We start from the raw sequence: 16264 nt of genomic DNA, 5'->3' as shown, positions 1-16264 counted from the left end.
AATTAGAAACACAGCAGGATTATCTTAAACTCAAGAGCAGTTTAATTTGAGTTGAGATTTGAACAGAAATTGAAGGCAAATAAAAATGGAAAGAGTTTACAAACCATGAGCAAATGCAAACATGTGGCAATACTAAACTATATACAGGAAACTTTTTTTTAAATCTAGCACCGATGGGACTGACGTGGTGCCGGTTCATCAAAAATTCCGGATCACCGAGCGCTATAGTAAAAGATACGGAGAGCTGAGAGCTCCGTATAAAGCAACAAACCCTGTTGCTTAGCAACAGGTTCAAAACAATTGCCACAAGTTACAAGCGTCTCTGTAGCTTAGCAACAGCTGCAGCCACACCCTTGCACAGCAACAGATGGAGGAAGGCAAGTAATATGAAGTATGAACCTACTCCTGAATTTTGCCGGTTAACCGAGATTTCCGGTTATTTGGGTGCCGGTAAATCGAAAGTTTCCTGTAGGTCATTACTACCCAATGTGCCTGCTGAAAAGCATGCATGTGCAGAGGTTGGGTGAGGACAGAATTGAGCTCAGAAGCAATGTCCTGCTTGATCAAATGACCTAACACTCTAGATTTACACATGAAGAATCCTCATTTTGGCAAGGTGCCAGAATATTACTGATGCCATTAAAACAGCACCCCTGCAAGCATCAGTGCCTTTGGGAAGAGGGGTGGGAGAGGCAAAGAGGGGAAAAACAAATATAGATATCAATTACATATTTATAAAATTTGAGAGAGAAAAACCAAAAGTTGTTGCAATTTGTGCCAATCTACAAGTACAATACTAAACATCAGCTACCTGCCGTGGCTGTTCTACAGCTTTCTGTGGATCCATTTTTACTTTGTTGTTGGGGTGGTTGGTCACTTTAGTAACTGGTTGCTTGAAAATTGAAGCCGTCTGTCTAACAGGTAGTGAAGTGTTCAGATCTGGTTTGCCCTGTAAAAATCAATCAGTTCTTGAGTACGGATAACTTAACAAATGGAGTTAGGGTTAGGTGACCACTGAATAAATATGTCCGAGCTGCAACTAGCAACAATTTTATGCATTTTAGACTATGTGCTACTGAATACATTTCATCAGAATCCAGAGATTAACTTTAAATCTTAATCTTGTATATTTTATATGTTAAATCTGACCACAAGATTAAAAACTTTGAGACACTATTATAATGCACAGTTCTATACTGCCACATGATGATTGTTTATGGTATATGACAAATACTGTATTCAGTGTTTTTCCATATTAAATTAACCAAACAATTCAGTACATATGGGGAGCTCAGCAGCTTTGCATTTTCCACACAGATAATGATTTCTTGTTGAGTGCCCTGGAATTCAGTGGCGTAGAGCAAGGTCCAATAATCTGAAAATTCCCTGCTGATTTCAGTGGGGTCTCAAGTTAGTTTGTCATCTATTTTCTTAACTAATCTGACAGTTCTGCTCTGCATTTGTTTATTTTTACACTTCAGCCACCAATTCCCCCCCTTCTCCCCACCTCCCCAAGTCACCTCTGCTGCATAGTATGCATGAGCAGACAGAATCATCCTCATGTGATGCCCTCCACCTTCAAATGCCTGCTGACAGTCATCACCATTATACTGGAGCAATGGTCACAGTCTTGAGATGGGGAGAAAATTAAAAAGGAAAAAAAAGTGTGACCGAGTGCTTCCTGATCAGTTGTGATGCCTCCACTCCTCAGATAAATAGGCTGTGAGCAGTATTTGGCTCACTTAATCCTTGTGAGTTGTGCATGCTTTGAGTGGTGTCTTATAGGAATATCAACTGAAAATTCTTGTTACACAAACCACACTCAAATGTCCTATAAATTTGCAGCAAGTACTGAATATTACACAATATAAATAGTTGAAATAAATTATCCAATGGAAGGGCAACAAAACTTGTGAACCTAAACCCATTCATGTGTAAAATCTGCAACATTACACTTATCTCTTGTAACTTTACATTGCCCATCACCCGTGTGTTGGGACCTGTGTTGCCATTGTAGTTATCCTGCACCAATCTAAAATGGATACCACGTCCCTGCTACCCAACTTCAACGAGCCCAGTGAGGTCAGCATACAATTAAAATGTTAAAATTACCGGGCCCAACATCAAAAATTCCTCCACATCATCGTTAACTGTGATCTCTGTTTTTACACAAGAAAATTGTATGGTTTGGGTTTAGACTTGCAAATATAGTTCTGAAGTATCCCTTCAACAAAATGAAGATACTAATCTACTTTTAATAATGGGTTATCCTGTATGTTGTCAGATAACACTTTCTAATGCTCAGTCCAACTAATTATTTCAGTACTGCAAGTTCAATTTCTTTTGGAATTCAAATTTTAAAGTGACAGCTAAAGTACCCAAATAGGCAGGTAACAGAAGATAAAAATGAGAGAGAGATTATCCTTGCTGGCCAGGATGATACTGCAATAAGTGGGCCATTTTGAGGGAAATTAAAAGGAGTGCAAGTCCAGGAATATTGTTCATCCCCAAAGGACAGAATGAACATTAATATGAAAAAGAAATCATTATCTTATGTAAAAGTCATTGCATGCTGATATTCTAGTTTCCCCAAGCATTTCCACCAGTGACAACAGATTCCACACGATTGAAGATATCCGATTTTCAAAACTGGCAAGTTGCCGATCTTAACCATACCAAGTGATGGCCAGGAGCTTCACCAAAAAGGAGGAAGGAAAAACATTCCATATCTCGGGTAATTCTCACACACCTCCAAGCACCTGGTTATACAGTCAGCATTGGTAGAGGTCTGGTAGCAGGTCTCCAAGGCTTTCATTGGCATGCTGAGCTCAAAGAAGTGAAACGACTCTCAGGTTTACAGAGCAATTTCACCGAGTCTACTCTGAGGAGCATGTGTAACATGACTTGGGCTTGGACAGGCATAAAAGAACAGATTCCATTTTGCTTCCAATCTTAAATATATAAAAGCCAATTGAATTGATAAAAAATCAATATCGGGGATTAAGATAAGGGCACACGGATCATTCTTCAAATCACTGTGGAATGCAATAAACTGGTGAAAATGGCGAAATCGCAAATACCTTGACCTGGTTGGCAGAGTCGAAGCGCAGCCGCTGTCTGTTCTTGTTCAGTTTGCTGATCAGCATTTTCCCTGTTCGGAAATCGAAACTGCTCAGATCCATAGAGTTCCCCAGGTACCGCGCAAGCTGTGGCTTGCTTCTGAACTTCTTTCCACTTGGGCTAAAGTGATGCAAACAAAAAAAAAAAGTGTTTCTTATTGCATTACATAAGATACTGCCACATTTTTTTTTTAGAACTTAACTTCAAAGTAACTAAAACCTACTGACTAACATGGCACACACACAAGTGCAGGTACTGTAGATATGCTACTGAAACCATCATTCTACAGGGTCACAGATAACACTACCAGTCAACTAAACAGCAATCTAGTTTGAAAGCCACTTGCTGATCTAATGGTATGTTATGATCATATTTTTATTATCTACTTTTCAGTTTTAGGTTAGGGGACCAGTCATGACAGTCCAAGAGAACATGTAGAATCCACACTAGTGGACATCACTAACAATTAACCTTCTGGCGTGGCACAATAGCACATTTTGGAGCACTCAATGTGCCACATAACAAGATGTTGATCACAGCCATGCAAAGTAATGGCCAGGAGCTTCACCAAAGGGAAGGGAAGAGAAAAAAAGTGCCATTTCTCAGGCTATTCTCACACACCGCCAAGCAGCTGGTTATACAGCAGCATTGACAGAGGCCTGGAAGCAGAACACCACAACATTTTCTCAGCCAGAAAAGGTGAACTGCACAGGGAGACTTCAAGGGAAAAATATATTAAAGCTGAAAATTGAGGAAATTAAATTTGTAACAACATTTACACAGTCCCAGAAATTCTAGAACTTCTACAGTGTTAGTCGTTTGGCCCCATGATCCCCCACATACCAATCTCCTGATCTCAATCACGCTAGAGAAGGAGAAGGTGTCACACGCTTCCCCATGGGGAAGAAAAAGGACTCTCACGCACCTCCTAGTGGACAGCTCAAGAGCTACATTGGCAGAGGCCTGGTAGCAGATCACCTGCCTCTCTTCTTGGCCAGGGAATGGTGCGTGATGTACAGGCAACCTAAACAAGAGGGGAGAAACACAATTTAAAATGGGGGATGGAAATGGAACATAATTAAGCATTTCGAATTCTTCCCACCCCATCACCTTCACTGAGATAATCCAGAACTTCAGAATGATAGCACTTTTAGACAGCAAGGGATTGGTCTAATAGTAATTTAAATGACAAATAATGTAGATAATAAACATATATATTTGAACTATTCTTTGCTGGAAATATTTCTCTTTCAAGCATCAGCCTAATTTCTCAATGTATTTAAGATCTGTACTGATCATAGGTCTAGTTAGGAGCATTTGGGCTTCCTACTCACCAGAAATTTAAAATCTCAAGATGAGACCTGCAAATGCATAGCAGGGGTGCTTGGCTTGAATTTTCATCCATACACTTTATCACTGTCTCTCAGCGAGACTCCCAATGCTGTATATTACTTACTGTGGATGACCTGACAAAATTGGGAAGAAACCTTCTAAAAATGGAGTAAATTAGTCATAACTACTGATAATGTACTGCAATTCTCATTTTTAAATGAAAAAACCCTATAGTTTTCTATTTCACGCACAGAAATTGAACACATACAAACTGCCAAATTTCCCAATTTAATCAATTGCCAAAACCTTACAATCCAATCATGAACTCTCATTTGTAAACATCAAGCATCAATGACAGAGCATACTGACAGCTGGGGCTGGCAATGATGGCAACTACCAGTAAAAACAAAACTGACTTAATGGAATAAAGGCCCCCCACCCCCACAAGAATTATAAAACAGAATAGTGAATCTCCTATGGCATGGTTCAGTGAATCAGAGAATATGCTGTTTAACAATTGGGAATTATGCCATACAACAGGGCTACAGACTTACGAAGTATAATTGTATTCAGGAACTTGTACTTTTTTTTTTTAATTGAATTTTGAAATACTATGACAGTTGTAAATCAGCAGTCGTAATTATTATACGTTCCTTGCGTTCAATGTTTATCATGCATCTTTTTGAAATTCCAGGATCTTTAGTATGACTAGAACTAACCAAGTGGAAAGAAGGTACTTGGTGTTCCGTAACACTGGGGATATGGGAGGAGTTCCAGGAATTTGGAAGAAGGGGGTTCTGAGAATTTGTTGCACTGGAAGGGAGAGGCGGATTTAGGATTTGCAACAACAGATACAAGGTCCTGGAGTTTAACAGCATTAGAAGGGAGTCTTGTGGTTTGGTAGCACTATGGAAGAGGAATCTGGAGTTTGGTAGAAAATATTAGGTATGGTAGCACAGTGTTTGGGTGGGGGGAAGATATAGTGAAGTTTTTAAAGAAAGATCTCCCCAGAGATAATGAACTGTTTTTAGATTGGTTCTTAGAAATCAGTTCCTTCAGACACAGTTGATAAACACCTCTAATTGCATATATAAAGAACCCAAATTACATAATGTTTTACTATGTTAAAGGTGCTATTTAAATGAAAATTGTTGCGCGTCAATAATTGGCTCACAAGATATTCAAAGAGTTATATTTTAAGCTATTTCTGTGTGCGCGCCCTGGGAATAATGAAAAACAGCAACTTCTTTTGAGAGGCTGTGGTTTCTCACAATCACCTCCTTTCCCCCCCCCCCCCCGCCCCCCCTCCTCTTCAGGGGAATACTTTAGTGGAGGCATGCAGACACAAAAAAATGTTATGTGCAACTTTGGTTTATCCGGAGGTTGTATGTCCGGAAACCTCGATCGAACGGCAGAAATCAGCAGCCGTTTTGGTTAGGTTTTTTTTCTTCTCCTAGCATTTTTAAAAAAAAGTCAGGCTCTGGAAAGCGTCTCTGTAGCTTAGCAACAGCTTCAGAGACGCGTCCAAGGTACGGGCCGAGTGTTTACAAGCTGTTGCTAAGCAAGTGTTTGTTGTCAGATACGGAGATGAAAACCTCCGTATCCTTCAACATTAGCGCTGGTCTATCCGGAAAGTTTGATAGATCGGCAGCAGTTGGGTCCCGTCGGTGCCGGATATCGTGAAGTTTCCTGTATTGTGAAATGTAACTTTTAATGTCTTGTATTAGAAACTTTGTTTTGAACCCTGAATATTTAAGTTTGTAAAGAAAAATGCGAGATAAAAGGTTTTTCAAAATCAGCTTGAGCGGTTTGATAGAGCTGTGAGGAAAATGTACCACTTAAAAAAAAACTGAACCAGAGTTCTAATTTATTTCTGTTTCACAAATGTGAAATTTGAGCAAATCAGCAAAGTACGATGCCAGAATATAATACAGGACATGTGTGCAAACACACCAGTTCAAATATAGAGATTATTTTTTTTTTTTTTTTTGAAAAGGAGTGGTTATACTTACCATATACTTATTTTTCCCCCAATTACAATTAAAACAAGGCTGAAGTAAATAACCAAAACTATAATGATTTTTTGTCATCATCGACTAACCACATGAAGTGGCATAGCTGGTGCCTGCCATACAGTCATGAAAAATGTGCCAATTCTACATCATTGGCTAGAAAAAAAGAGACAAATTGTACAAATTTTATTCTCATCAGCTGAACATCAATGTTACATTTAGGCTAATTTAGCACCTTTATTAAGATATAGCAGGGTTTATATAGGGAGACTTGAGGAAAGATAAGAACCACTTCCCCACTAGAAATAAAATAATCTGGATTATACTGGACATTTTTTAAAAATAAATATCAATTTTTTCCATTTACTGTACCTACAATGAAATCTTTGGACTGTGATGTTTGAATGCACCAGTAAGTATTTGCAATGTTAATGGTGGCAGATCATCTGACCCTTCAATATCTAATAAAAGGTCACTTGGTAACATTTACCTCGGAGTCAAAAGGTTTAATTTTCGAGCCCTTGTACATAATCTAGGCTGTTATTTCCGTGATACTGACTGAGTGCTGCACAGTCAATGGTGCCATCCTTCAGATTGGATTTGTTGTTAAACGGAGATCCATCTGCCTGTTTAGGTGGACATACCATTACATTTTTTGAAGGAGGAGAAAGCTCCCCAGTGCCTGGTCAGTGTTCATTCTTCAACTAACTCTACCAAAACCAATTAACTAGTCATTTATGTCATTGTGGTTTGAAGGACTTTGCTGTGCACAAATTGGCTGCTGTCTTTAACCTACAAAAATGTGATTGCACTTCAAAAGCAATTCATTGTAAAAGTAAGTCATTAAGGTGTTCTTCCATAAGATGATTCTGTAGTCAAGTTTTGACCAGAACCATTTTGCTAATGGATCATTCCCACATTGCATCGGACAAGCCTGTTACTGCAATATAGTACAAAAAGAACATGTCTCATAAGGAGGCATTTTGTTGAAAATATTAGCAGGCAAGATCATCTTCGGACACAATTAACAAAGCAATTATACCCAATTTAAGAGCAGAGTCCTGTCCACTGGGTAGTATCAAGGCAAAATTTTTGAATGTCAGATTTAGGAAATTTAAATTTATGGTCAAAATCCTCCAGATTTAATCCTGAAAATCCAACATACACAAGTAGTTGAATCATTACTGCATTCAATTATTTCAAGGTTACATGAAGGGCATGTTCTGTGCCTTGGAATGATAACAGATGGTGCACAATTGCAAGAAAAACTAGAGGGAAATACACCAACATGGAAATGCCCTGTGCTCAACATGATACAAAGCAAAAAATAGTGTCTTGAAGAGAACAGACACAATTCTTCTCAAATGGCTTTGCAGTTGTTTTAAAAGTCAGAGGTGCTAATGTGTCAACTGAGCAAATATTCCTACAGCATAGTCAATGCAAATGGCAGGCAAAAATCCTGGCTACTGTCTCTTTATTACTGATTTCATTAAGTACTTAAAAAAAAAAATTGGATCTGCCAATTCAAGATTGGCTTGGGTTGCAGATAAATGACTATCACAGCATGTTGTGCCATACATGGCAAACTTAAATAAATCTGTTACAAGTGCAACTTGCGTCTCTGAAACAAACTTGTTTTGCTCAGTTATCACCAAGCAAATGATGCACAGGTTTTGTACTTCCTTGACTTGTGCAACAAAGTAACCACCATGTTTCAACTCAGTTTCCTAGAAGAGAAGGACACGGATTTTGCAGTGGTAATGACAGTGAAACTGTCAGTGTTCGCCGTCATTACCCCGCTGAAACGGACTAACTTTAGGATTTAGCGCATGCGCAGATAAACGTGAAAATCCTGAAGTTGCTGTCAGTCATTCCCTGCTCCTCCACAGGCTGCGCTGTGGAACTCCCCATAGTCAGCAATCTGTGAAATCAGTTGAACTGATGGAAACAAGCTTTTCCGATCTAATATTGCTGTTAAACATCTCATAAAACCAGAAAAAGTTAAGACTTGATGGAAAGGGGTAACTGGGGTTTTAACGGTATATTGACTGCTGAACAACCATTCTTGCCCTGAAAAACTAATTTTAGGGAGGGCTTTAAACTAACTAGTGGGGGGGGGAGGTTCCTAGAGAGCAAATAATAAAAATGACAACAGAGAAGGTCATAGACTTAGGTAGCAGTGGGGAAATTAAAAACCAGAGCGTGTCAGGAAGGGGCAGAGGGTATGGAGTAAAAGGTAAAGTAATAAAAAGGGCAAAAGCAGGAACTAAGTGTCACAAAACATCTTTGAAAGTTCTCTATCTGAATGCACGTAGCATTCGTAACAAAATAGACGAGTTAATGGCACAAATAACTACATATGGGTATGATCTCGTGGCCATTACAGAAACATGGCTGCAGGGTGACAATGCCTGGGAATTAAACATACCAGGTTATTTAACGATCAGGAAGGACAGGCAGGAAGGGGAGGTGGGGTGGCTATGTTAATAAAGGAAGGAATCACTGTAATACAGAGAAATGATATTGGGTCAAAAGATCAGGATAATGAAACAGTTTGGGTGGAGGTAAGGAATAATAAGGGGAAAAAAACACTAGTGGGCATAGTCTATAGGCCTCCGAACAGTGGCAACTCTGTTGGACGGAGTATCAATCAGGAAATAGTTGAGGCTTGTAATAAGGGAACATCTATAATTATGGGGGATTTTAACTATCATATTAATTGGACAAATCAAATTGGGCAGGGCTGCCTTGAGGAGGAGTTCATTGAGTGTATTAGGGATGGGTTTCTTGAGAAGTATGTAACTGAACCGACCAGTGGGCAAGCAACCTTAGATCTGGTCCTGTGTAACGAGAGGGGATTAATTAAAAATGTCCTAGTAAAGGATCCCCTTGGAATGAGTGACCATAACATGATTGAATTCCATATTCAATTAGAGGGTGAGAAGGTTGGATCTCAAACAAGCGTGCTAAGCTTGAATAAAGGAGACTATGAAGGTATGAGAGCGGAATGGAGTAGAGTGGATTGGGAAAATAGATTAAAGGGTAAGACGATACATGATCAGTGGTGTACATTTAAGGAGTTATTTTACAACTTCCAAAAAATATATATTCCACTGAGAAGAAAAGGGTGTAAAAGAAAAGACAGCCATCCGTGGCTAAGTAAAGAAATTAAGGGTAGTATTCGACTAAAAACAAGGGCATATAAGGTAGCCAAATCTAGTGGGAGGATAGAGGATTGGGAAAACTTTAAAAGACAGCAAAAAATAACAAAAAGATTGATTAAGAAAGGGAAGATAGATTATGAAAGTAAATTAGCAAAAAATATAAAAACAGATAGTAAGAGTTTTTATAGTTATATAAAAAGAAAAAGGGTGGCTAAAGTAAATGTTGGTCCCTTAGAGGATGAGACCGGGAAATTAATGGTGGGAATTATGGAGATGGCAAAAACACTGAATGAATATTTTACATCAGTCTTTACAGTAGAAGACACTAAGAATATCCCAACACTGGACAAACAGGGGGCTAAAGGGGGGGGAGGAGCTAAACACGATCAAAATCACTAAGGAAGTGGTACTCGGTAAAATAGTGGTACTCGGTAAAATAATGGGACTCAAGGCAGATAAATCACCTGGACCTGATGGCTTACATCCTAGGGTCTTGAGGGAAGTGGCGGTAGGGATTGTGGATGCATTGGTAATAATTTTCCAAAACTCCCTGGACTCGGCAAAGGTCCCGGCAGACTGGAAAACTGCTAATGTAACACCCTTATTTAAAAAGGGCAGTAGACAGAAGGCTGGAAACTATAGACCGGTTAGCCTAACATCTGTGGTGGGTAAAATTTTGGAGTCCATTATTAAGGAGACAGTAACAGGACATTTGGATAATCATAATTTAATAGGACAAAGTCAGCATGGTTTTATGAAGGGGGAAGTCATGTTTGACAAATTTGCTGGAATTCTTTGAGGAAGTAACGTATAGGGTGGATAAAGGGGAACCAGTGGACGTAGTGTATTTAGACTTCCAAAAGGCATTTGACAAGGTGCCACACAAAAGATTATTGCTTAAGATAAAAAATCACGGGATTGGGGGCAATATTCTGGCATGGATAGAGGATTGGCTATCTAACAGAAGGCAGAGAGTTGGGATAAATGGTTCATTCTCAGACTGGCAATCAGTAACTAGTGGTGTTCCGCAGGGGTCAGTGCTGGGTCCCCAACTCTTTACAATCTATATTAACGATTTGGAGGAGGGGACCGAGTGTAACATATCAAAGTTTGCAGATGATACTAAGATGGGAGGGAAAGTAGTGAGTGAGGAGGACATAAAAAACCTGCAAGGGGACATAGACAGGCTAAGTAAGTGGACAGAGATTTGGCAGATGGAATACAATACTGGAAAGTGTGAGGTTATGCACTTTGGCAGGAAAAATCGTAGAGCAAGTTATTATCTTAATGGCAAGAAACTGGAAAGTACTGAAGTACAAAGGGATCTGGGGGTCCTGGTGCACGAAACTCAAAAGGTTAGTATGCAGGTGCAGCAAGTGATTAAGAAGGCCAATGGAATGTTGGCTTTCATTGCTAGGGGGATAGAATATAAAAATAGGGAGGTATTGCTTCAGTTGTACAAGGTATTGGTGAGACCGCACCTGGAATACAGCGTACAGTTTTGGTGTCCATACTTAAGAAAGGACATACTTGCTCTCGAGTCAGTACAAAGAAGGTTCACTCGGTTAATCCCGGGGATGAGGGGATGGACATATGAGGAGAGGTTGAGTAGATTGGGACTCTACTCATTGGAGTTCAGAAGAATGAGAGGCGATCTTATTGAAACATATAAGATTGTGAAGGGGTTGGATCGGGTGGATGCGGGGAAGATGTTCCCGATGATGGGTGAAACTAGAACTAGGGGGCATAGTCTTAGAATAAGGGGCCGCTCTTTCAAAACTGAGATGAGGAGGAACTACTTCACTCAGAGGGTGGTAGGTCCATGGAATATGCTGCCCCAAAAAGCTGTAGAAGCTACATCATTACATAAATTTGAAACAGAAATAGACAGTTTCCTAGAAGTAAAGGGAATTAAGGGTTACGTGGAACGGGCAGGAATTTGGACATGAGTCTAGGTTTGGATCGGTCATGGCCCTGTGGGTAGCGGAGCGGGCCCAGGGGCCGTGTAGCCTGATCCTGCTCCTATTTCGTGTGTCTAATTCTGTTAGTTTCAGGAGATGGTTCTGTGATAGTGGATTGGCGGTTAGGATCAGATCAGCCATGATCTTATTGAATGGCGGAGCAGGCTCGAGGGGCCGATTGGCCTGCTCCTATTTCTTATGTTCTTATATTTGTGGCATGTCAAATTTCTCCATGATAAAAATGTAAAATATTTTTAAATTTTATTTTAAAAGTTTGATATTTCAGCTTCACCTTAACCCCATGTGTATGTCCCAATCTTTATTTCGCCCTCTGTAAAATTTTTAAAAAGTGAATTGAATCAGTGCTTTTTATCTCTTGGTTTGCTAACTGAGAATTCTTCAATGTGACTGGCTGCTTAGACAGCTTGATGGCATCACTGCTGCTGTACGCTAGGGATCCCCTTTTGACAGCGCTACAGTCAAATTAAGGTCGATAAAGTTAAAGCTGACCACAAATTCCGGCCCCAAGGTTTCATAGATCTTCATACAATAATGCAATCTTGTGCTCTGAAAATCTGGCAGTGCTACCTGAAGCAACAGTAGTAGGCTGTTCTTAAGCAACACTGGGACAAAATGATACAGTTGCTGCACAATGGCATCTACTCCTATTTTAGGGCACTTCTGAATAACTGAGATCTATCATTTGCTCAGTGCTCAAATAATCAATGGCTTCACGGGCAAACATGCAGACAAAATTACAAATATCAAATATCTCTTCACTTAAAAATCCATAATTTCATAGCAACTCTCAGACTGTGCAGCCACTGTAATGGATGCAGACTCAACAGTTACTTTCAACATTTACAACACAGATGCCTGCTTGATTTGTTTTGGTGGGCTCGCAAGATCTGTGGAAAGCACAATCGTATATTTTCAGTTTTCCCACCCAGTTTCTGAAAGCTGTGTGTTCCTGTGAATGGTGCAATACAAAACTGGCTTGATGGACTCAGTTTGTCATATGTCCCAAGCTCATTTTATACAGTGTTTACATCCACTGTGGGAACAGAAGGTACAATTTCTGAACTTCTCTTTATAGATTGCACAGAAAGCTTCTCAAATATTCTACCATTTTATATATCACTTCCATGTTGGTGAATCTTTCATCATTAGATGAATTGACCCTTTTCAGACCAATGGCAGGTCTCATACTTCTCAATCTTAAATACAGTTGGGAATTTTCTGTTTATATATCTTTTTGTAAAGTCTGCTGGAAGTTGCACTGCCTTTTGATTTCAGATTTAAAGCATGTTATGGGACTACAAGACAAATGTTATATGACAGCATAGGGCACCCTTGCACAACTTCTTGGATTCTTGGGATGGGGAGGGGGCTAAATAAATCCTGCTGTAATATGGCTGTCCCCGCCCCCCAGCAGTACACCACATGAATTGCAAACAAACAAAAAATTGTTCCAACAAGATAGGAGTTTCTCTGAACCTACTGGCAGTCTACTGGGTTAAGCCATCATTTCAATTACACAATCAGATTATCATGACTACTGCGAGATAGAAATTCTTTGTGATATATATTCATAATTATTGGATACATTTTTGAATTTCTGCACATTGATTTTAAAAGTGCACATTTGTTTGTACAAAGAGCAGGCCTAAATACTTTACAAATAATAGTGGTTTTGGTACATCTGACACACCTAAAGATAACACAAATTAAGCAGATTAGGACTATAATTATATATTTCAATTTATATGTCTTTTTTATTTACAATGTGTGGCAGCAAAAAAAAATAACTTTACCATGGACTTATCACTATAAAAAGGATGTTGTCCCATCTTTTTACAGGAGTGGTATATTTAAATTTTCAATTATGCATTTCTACGAGGGAGATCTTTCCCCCCCCCAGTTATAATGAGATAACTCTGTACATACACCCTCAACTGAGCCATTCCTATATAATTCCTTACATTTCTTGTGCAGGTAGAATGACAGATGTAATTGTAAGCCTACTGCATTGATGGTTCCAAGATACACTGGGAAATAGAGTGTAGGCAGAAGTGCAGAGCCATATCACTTTCAGTGAGCAGAGGTATGAGGTACTAGTCATGGATATTGCCCAGACTGGATGCAACAATTTTTAAAAAAAAGTTAACTGCATAGTTTGCAATTTAGGTTATAAAATCAACAAATTATTAGTTTTTGGCAATTAATAAATGACAGCTCACAATCCCTTTAAGTTTCATTAAAAAAAAATTAAGTCCCAGTAAAAAGTGCTGGCTTGTTAACTAAATTACAACTAGTATCACTCTTCCCTCAATCTGCTTTCCCATCCTGCCTCTCCCGAAGACAGCGATTTAAGATTACCAGCATTTCTTGGGCTGGAAATAACCACTGCAATCCATCTAGCCAGTTCCAAAGGAGCTACATTGGAGCATGATTCTACAGGCATCACTTTTTGCATGGCAAGATGCAACATTCATGTCAAGCATGAATGTCTGAAAGGTTTTTGCTGTGTTAGCTAGCACAGTGGTAGGGTCAAAGCCAATTAACTTCAGCACTCTGGAGGGGGCAGGAATAGGATAAGAAGACCAAGATTCCCTTTCCTGGTCACTATTCTGCAACTCTGGGTGGACATCATGTCTACTGCTTGGCTGTGATACCTCCTCATGGTCAAACAGTCTACTAACATTCACTGTCTCTACTCACACATCAAGAATGGCCACCTGGACAAAGTACTCAGCCGTCTGTGAACCTGGAAGAAACTAGTCTCAAAGATCTGCTCTACATTATCAACTGGTTAGCTTGCAAAGCACGATGACCATCAGGAAATACTACACAACTTTTTAAAGTTCTGCAGTTTACAGTAAATTTAACTTAAAAGCAGCACTGACAAACTTCCACGTGCTAAACTGTCCCATCAACCCAACCAAGTTAATTAATATTGGACACAAATCTGGAGGGAACAACAGAATTACAAACTTGTGAAAAGTTTTATTTAAAAAAAAAATCCTGTTTTTAATGCATTAAGTCCGAATACAGAATGAGCCTGACAGCCACGTGTGTAACTACTACTGGCACTGCTCCAGTTACTAAAACGTACAATATACAGAAGGTGACAAAATATTAATCAATTTTCATTTACATCAATTCGCCATTATGCTTCCGGTGCAGATACAAGGTGCTAAACCCCCTATGGTGCAAACATAACTGCCAACATTGCAGTAAGTACTGTCCCAACAGCCCAGTAGAAAGCAACTTTCAGAAGCGTCCATGTCAAACGTTGCCTTTTAAATGGAAGACTTCGGTGCATTGAGTGACAATGCAAAGCCCAACAATAGGATGCGATTGTGGAACGTTAGCACCAATGACACGGTTAATTGTTACTACACCGATCGCATGCAATACAAGATTAAAGCACAGGCGGATCTAAACTGGTTTGTTTTTGTTCGAATCCAAGCAAACTGAATTCACTCTGGCCAGAGCCACAATGAGCCTCAACAATGCACAAAGCTGCAGCTGCTGCAATCCTTGCACCCCCGCTCACCGGGGAGGAGAGAGCGGATAAAAGTGCACAAGGCCGAGTGCAAGGATTCACATCCCCGGTACTACAGGCTCGGTTGGTGGTGGGGGTCGGCGGCCACCATCCTACCCCGAAGCCACTCTTGGTTCCAAGGCTGTCTTTTAACTGAGGCCTCGGTCTCTCCCCACCCGGCCAGTCATTCACTCACTCACTCACCTATAATAATACACGTCGCTCTTGCCCGCCGACAGGCCCGACTTTCGAGTCACTTCTTCCCGTTTCCAGCCGGAGGGGAGCGCGGAGCACTCGAAACGCTTCCTTTCCATCTCCAGGATTGCTGATTTATGTGGTGGAAAACCCTTTGAAGGAGGTGGTGAGGGAGGGAGACTGTCAGCTTGTACCCGGGTCACCGGCCGTTTATTCCTTTTCTCTCCAGCGCCCGTCCAACTGCCCCGCGCTCCGCTCACAATCAGCCGCCTCACTCCTCCGCGCACCACGCCGCCCGCCTCACTCCGCGCACGGCAAAAGAAAAAGTGCCAGCGCAGCGGCCCCTGCTGCTGCTGCCCGACTATTGCTCTCACTGCAAGTGCAACCCACTCGCTGTGCACACAATGACTCACTCCCGTCGTCAGCCACGCACACGGAGAGGAAACCGTGCTTTCCCGAAAAAAAAAAATCTGCATTTTAAAACTGTAGTTTTGCAAAAAGACTTGCATTTCTACAGCGCCTTTCACCAATCTCGGCACGTCCCAAAGCGCTCGACAGCCAATGGAGTACTTTTTGAAGTGTCGGCACCGCTGTAATGTAGTAAACGCGGCAGCCAATTTGCACACAGCAAGCAGTAATGTGATAATGACCAGATTATTACTATTTTTTTAAAATTAAGCACCAACCCCCCCCACCAACCATCAGCTAAATCGGATCCCAGGTCTCTACAGTCATTTTTAGGCAATGGATTGAGAGTGTAAATGAATTCAATTTAGTTTAGTAGTTACTATTTTAAAGACAGCAAAGGAAGTACAGTAGTATTGTGATTGCTTCTGATTTGTACAGGTATACAGGTCTAATGTGCAGGTGATAGGGGTTGTCAATTCTGGTTGATGCAGGTTTCATCACAAGCTCCTCTCCCTATAATACAGC

At 40.3% G+C, this 16264-nt stretch overlaps 1 protein-coding gene across 4 annotated transcripts in view; it reads right to left on the bottom strand.

Moving 5' to 3' along the window:
- The window catches only part of LOC147108170 (methyl-CpG-binding domain protein 3-like), a 41305-nt gene extending 25482 nt beyond the window's left edge, over positions 1-15823 (bottom strand). Inside the window, exons 1-4 of one of the 4 annotated variants that reach the window (XM_086004701.1) lie at positions 15341-15823; positions 4046-4144; positions 3081-3240; positions 812-949 (exon numbers count right to left, since the gene is read on the bottom strand). In XM_086004701.1, coding sequence (XP_085860827.1) covers positions 812-949; positions 3081-3240; positions 4046-4144; positions 15341-15807 — 864 coding nt within the window. In that variant the 5' untranslated portion in view covers positions 15808-15823. The remainder of the gene's footprint in view (positions 1-811; positions 950-3080; positions 3241-4045; positions 4145-15340) is intronic. The other 3 variants (XM_086004699.1, XM_086004700.1, XM_086004702.1) reach the window with 3 other exon arrangements.
- Positions 15824-16264: the final 441 nt, after the last annotated feature.

Source organism: Somniosus microcephalus, chromosome 13 (assembly GCF_052327205.1).
Source record: "Somniosus microcephalus isolate GS21.2 chromosome 13, FLI_Smic_1.0, whole genome shotgun sequence".
Classification (NCBI taxonomy): domain Eukaryota; kingdom Metazoa; phylum Chordata; class Chondrichthyes; order Squaliformes; family Somniosidae; genus Somniosus; species Somniosus microcephalus.
Note: the sequence above shows the minus strand (reverse complement) of the source record. Positions and strands in the feature narration are given on the sequence as shown.